The 6,000-nt window shown below is 41.5% G+C and overlaps 1 protein-coding gene across 1 annotated transcript in view; it reads right to left on the bottom strand.

Annotated features, from left to right (window-relative positions):
- Positions 1–2,626: 2,626 nt before the first annotated feature.
- The window catches only part of LOC135475013 (uncharacterized), a 28,941-nt gene continuing 25,567 nt past the window's right edge, over positions 2,627–6,000 (bottom strand). The window contains 1 exon segment of the mRNA XM_064754741.1: positions 2,627–3,887. Within this exon segment, the coding sequence (XP_064610811.1) occupies positions 3,732–3,887 (156 nt within the window). The 3' untranslated portion in view covers positions 2,627–3,731.

Raw genomic sequence — 6,000 nt, 5'->3', positions numbered from 1 at the left:
ATGCAGTGTAATACAATTCTGCCACGAAGTTCAGTGGGAAAAAAGCACACAAGCCCCGGCCTTTGTTATATGCACACATTCTACACTCTGCATATTGATCCGTCTTTGTAATTAAACTGTCGGCTTAAGAGATCATTTTTCACCGTGCAATATTTGAACTGATTATCCCACATGAATATAGTCTGTATACTTCTAAAAACGGTCTGGAATTAACCATGAACAAAGAAGGTGAGTCGCTAGGCGGGCAGTTGGCTCATGATCGAATAAATAAATCCATAAAAGACTATGGACCAGTATATTTTCCTACATTTTCTGTTCTTACACAGTCTAGGCCTAAGCTGTGTATCTCTTGCTAAAGCGTCGTTGTGTGTTGCAGGGAAGTGAATATTCCTCCAAATAGGCCTAATCATTTCGATAAGCTTATGCATTTCTGCACTCAAGTCTTGATTTCATAATGAAACACGTTTTGCCCAAAAACGTATTATATTTTTTTTAAATTCTAAAATTTGAAAAAAAACGCATATGGAGGGTGCTTCAGAACTTTATACATATCATAAACAGAAAGCGATTTGCACCCTTGTCCATGTATTTTCTTAGCCAATAATTAGGTCAATTTAAGGGGTTTCTATACGTATATGTGTATTTGCTGTTTTATCAGGATTATTTTTAATTTTCATTGTTGTACTGTGTTTAGCATAAACGAAGACACGGTGTAAAGTAGATATATAGGACAGAGGTTTGTAGATATATGACATTAGGGAAGTTTTAAATGCCGGTACGGTGATTCTATGTCCCATGCTACATGGTCTCGTATGCGAATTTCACAATCCTGTGAGGCGGGATAGGTGGATGTCTCTTAATTGTAAATAATAGGAGACGGAATAAGTGTTGTTGATGTGACCGGGTTTGGAAAAGCTAATAATGTAAGGTCTCTCTTTCATATTGTATTTCCCTTTGGCAGCACATATCAATAACCACGAATAGTCCATGAGCCAAGGCCAAAAATTTCACATATTGGTACCACCCTGGGAGATCCCCTTTAATAAACGTACCTCCCAGTCTCAACGATAGAACCTAAATCTATCAACCACCCGGAGTGATAAGCGGTGTATAACTTCTCCCAATAGTGATTTCAAATCAAACGCCGTCGCCTTCAAAACTTCACGACACGAGACATTTTAGCTTGATACTTCAAGGTAACATTTCTCAAGAGCTTGTGGACGAAAATCAGCGGTGCATTACGCCAAAGCCACACGGGTTAACTACACTCCTTAATACCAGACCTTATTTAACAACAAGTCAAGTCTGCGGCATAATTGTAGAGGTTTATGCTTTCACAGGAGATCCACTATATGCGGCTGAGTTGTGTAGCGGCGAACTGTGGCACTGTAACAGAAGGCCTAAGGCAAGAAAAGCAACCTGGAGAGTGACCGGAGGATGAGGCATGTTGGGCTAGACTGTCACCAAAGTCTTTAGTTGGTGCACAGGCATAAATAGTTATGTGCTTTTGTGTATCCCACGCATTTCCGGCTCCCTTTCTGTGAACACAGTGGCCAACGTACTCCTGTATCACGGGAAAGAGTTATCTGACCTCTCGACTTTCAGGTGCGGTCACATTTATAGACAATCTGTCCCTTGGCAGAACTGTTCCTTTCGTGTTGTCTTGCAATTCTAATTCCATCCATGAAATGGTATAAAGCGCTGTTAGCTTTGTAGACACTGTCGAGAAGCGATGCACATAAACCTACTACAAGAAATCAATATAGCAGCAGTTCATTGGAAAACTCTCTCTGAAGGACATTTTTGCTCAGGGGGAACTACTCTGCACGGAAGTACAGATTCCGGTGAGACGACCTTCACTTCAGCTGGAACTGTTGTGTCTCAGAAAATTTTACTTTCTAAAGAAAGAATTCTCTATAGAACTGTGACCATGAAATTGCCTTTCCAGAATAAACGGTTTAACAGGGATTTTGAGATTGTTTCGCCTGACATCTCATGAAAGTTACAATACAGTGAAACTCCACCTGAAATTCAACGTTTCAGTGATTCATGGGGGAATTGTTTGCATTAGGTGTTTAATGTAATTTAATGTTCCTTGTTTTCATATATTTATTTATTTGATAGGTGTTTTACGCTGTTCTCAAGAATATTTCACTTTTACAAGGACGGCCAGCATTACGGTGGGAGGAAACCCGGCACAGCTCTGGGGGACACCCACGACCATCCTTAGGTTGCTGGAAGGCCTTCCCACGTACGGCCAGGGAGGAAGCCAGCATAACCTGGACTTGAACTCACAGCGACCACATTGGTAAGAGGCTCCTGGGTCATAACGCTGCACTATGCAGGCCCCTCCTTGTTTTTCCGTAGCTGTGTACATGGGGACAAGTTTATAGGATTACATCTACATTTTTGCCATGTAGGCCTATGCATTAATAAGGAATTCCACCAAGGGGTCTCTTTTCTGTTAAGACTATAAAGCTAGTCTGACAGATTGTGTTATATTAGTCAATGGTTTGAACAAGTGCCAACACATATTACAAATTACCTCCAATAATTAAGTAGCAATGGATGGAAAAAAACACAAAAAAATAATACATGACACATGTAAATTTATTTAAGTGTACAGTTATATTTGTTTCTTACACATATGTACATACCGTATATAAATAAATATGTACACTGTTTACAAATCACCCCTGCATGGAGATGAACAGTGCTCTTGTACCAATAGCTCAGATCACAACCATTCCATTTCAATATACATATTTTCCCCTCATACTCTCACATCTTTTGCCCGTTTATTCAACTAGGTTTTTCCTGTCCCTGATACTGCCGCTTGATGCACACTTGTCTGTATTCACATTGATCTTCAGTGTTACAAGCAACCAAATTTAAATCACCACCTCCCTTTTCCTTCTATGTGTGTATAGTCTATTGCACATTTTATGTGAATTAAGTCCTTGTCTTTACAGAAAGGTGCCCACACAAGTTTGAGGAGTGCCATGATAATTTGGTAATGTGCCCAGCCTTAACAGTGCTGGACAACTCTGGTAGCACACTGTTATGAAGCGGCTGTCCAATACTGATGGCCACTTCACAGGACAATTACCTCTGACAGCTGTACATCACAAGGTAGACTTGTGCACAACTGAAGATAAAGCACATGCCCTGTCCTACACCAAATAGATGTCATGTAAAGAGAGGGTCAAAATGGAGGGCATATTGTGGCATCAAACTACCCATATATATCGGTAGACTGATGAAATTAAAGTAGTAGCAGCAAGCCCCAAACCCCTACCCCAAAAAACTGTATACATTATTCACACACAAGAGCAAAAACGCATTCACTATACTTCCTGAACCCATCAAAATCAGTGCTTTTTGCTCCAAACTTGAGGACAGCAAAGACGTTAGTCAGTGTGGTAGAAACATGTATCCTACACCTAAAAATGGGAGGAAGTAAACCTCGGCAGTAAACTGCACGTACATATGTACAAGTTAGTATCACATCTGTCAAATCTGAGAACAAACGGTGCCAATGAACAACTCAAATCATTTTCATTTGACTATTTAAATGCTTAGGTCTTGCCAGCCCAGAAAAGACTCACTACCCCGCTCATCACTGAGAATCACAGCTCTTAATTGTTTGCAAAACAGGTACAAAATCAGAAATAGCAACAGTGAAGAACAGACACTCCATGCCTGCTGATGTATCAGTTGAATGATCTATGCTATAACTGGTCATCTGGATGAATGGCATAATCAGAATCTGGTGTGGCTACCTCCTCTCCCATACTGGAATGTCGCAGCATCCGCCGCTGACACTTGGGACAGTTCTTCACTTGTGCCAGACAACTCCCATGGTAGACAGCTTTACACCGCTCACACTGCTAACACAACAATACAACATGGTCAAATCTGTTTCAGCTACATGTACACATAACTTCATGGATGTCCATGAGCAAAATGGACTAGGGCAAACAGAGGAGCAAAATGGGCTAGGGCAAACAGAGGAGCAAAATGGACTAAAGGCAAACAGAGGAGCAAAATGGACTAGGGCAAACAGAGGAGCAAAATGGACTAGAGCAAACATATGAACAAAATGGACTAGGGCAAACAGGGTGGCAAAATGGACTAGGGCAAACAGAGGAACAAAATGGACTAGGGCAAACAGAAGAGCAAAATGGACTAGAGCAAACAGATGAACAAAATGGACTAGGGCAAACAGGGTGGCAAAATGGACTAGGGCAAACAGAGGAACAAAATGGACTAGAGCAAACAGATGAACAAAATGGAGTAGGGCAAACAGAGGAGCCAAATGGACTAGGGCAAACAAAGGAACAAAATGGACTAGGGCAAACAGAGGAGCCAAATGGACTAGAGGTAAACAGAGGAGCAAAATGGACTAGGGCAAACAGATGAACAAAATGGACTAGAGGGAAACGGAGTGGACTAGGGCAAACAGAAGAACAAAATGGACTAGAGGCAAACAGAGGAACAAAATGGACTAGGGCAAACAGGGTGGCAAAACGGACCAGGGCAAACAGAGAAACAAAATGGACTAGAGGCAAACTGAGAAACAAAATGGACTAAGCAAACAGAGGAACAAAATGGACTAGAGGCAAACTGAGAAACAAAATGGACTAGAGGCAAACTGAGAAACAACATGGACTAGAGGCAAACAGAGGAGCAACATGGACTAGAGGCAAACAGAGGAGCAAAATGGACTTGGGCAAACAGAGGAGCAAAATGGACTATTGGCAAACAGAAGGGCAAAATGGACTAGGGCAAACAGGGTGGCAAAATGGACTAGGGCAAACAGAGGAGCAAAATGGACTAGGGCAAACAGAGAAACAAAATGGACTAGGGCAAACAGAGGAGCAAAATAGACTATTCGCAAACAGAGGGGCAAAATGGACTAGGGCAAACAGGGTAGCAAAATTGACTAGGGCAAACAGAGGAGCAAAATGGACTAGGGCAAACAGAGGAGCAACATGTACACAAGGTAGAAGAAGCAAATGACCAGCATACAGGTAAAAGGAATTAATGAATGAATCCTTGGGGTTTTACGCCATACTTAACAATTTTTCAGCTGTAGCAAAACAGGGTAGCAAAATTGACTAGGGCAAACAGAGAAGCAAAATGGACTAGGGCAAACAGAGGAGCAACATGTACACAAGGTAGAAGAAGCAAATGACTAGCATACAGGTAAAAGGAATTAATGATTGAATCCTTGGGGTTTTACGCCATACTTAACAATTTTTCAGCTGTATTACCAGGAGTCAGTAGGTGTGTCTACATGTTATATACGTGTACTGTGTCTTCCTGTGGCATGGCCAGTCGCCAAAGCACTGCGGCCACTGAAGTATCACTGGACATGACATCCCACCCAGTCAAATTATACTGACACTGGGCCAACCAGTCCTGTTTTCTTGCTCTAACCTCTCAGTGCTGAGCACCAAGCCAAGCAGCACAAAGTACCATTTTTAAGGTCTTTAGTAGTATGACTCAACCCAGGTACAGGTAACAAGAGCTGTAATGTACATAAGTACATGTGTATCAGGACAATTCGTATACATGCACATGTAAAATAAAACAAAGAGAAAGGTAAAACAAGAAAGCAATGCAAAATACTGAGAAAAGGATCAGATGAATTGTTTATTTATTTGATTCATGGTAAGGTCAAGGAAGAGGGACAAACCGAATTGGAGCAAGGAAATTCAAGAACAACAAGTGGAGCAAAGGGTTCCAATGCTCCAATTAAACATACCCAATTACCATAAAATGAGTGCTGAATAAAAAACAATGGGGAGTCTCTGACCAATGTCTTAGTCAAACAAGCCAGCAAGAGTGCTGCAGATAGTGACAAACTGACCCTGTACCAGATCAAACACTGAAGAGTGCTGCAGATAGTGACAAACTGACCCTGTACCAGATCAAACACTGAAGAGTGCTGCAGATAGTGACAAACTGACCCTGTACCAGATCAAACATTGAAAG

Source organism: Liolophura sinensis, chromosome 9, assembly GCF_032854445.1.
Source record: "Liolophura sinensis isolate JHLJ2023 chromosome 9, CUHK_Ljap_v2, whole genome shotgun sequence".
Taxonomy (NCBI): domain Eukaryota; kingdom Metazoa; phylum Mollusca; class Polyplacophora; order Chitonida; family Chitonidae; genus Liolophura; species Liolophura sinensis.
This window is presented reverse-complemented; position numbering and strand designations above follow the sequence as displayed.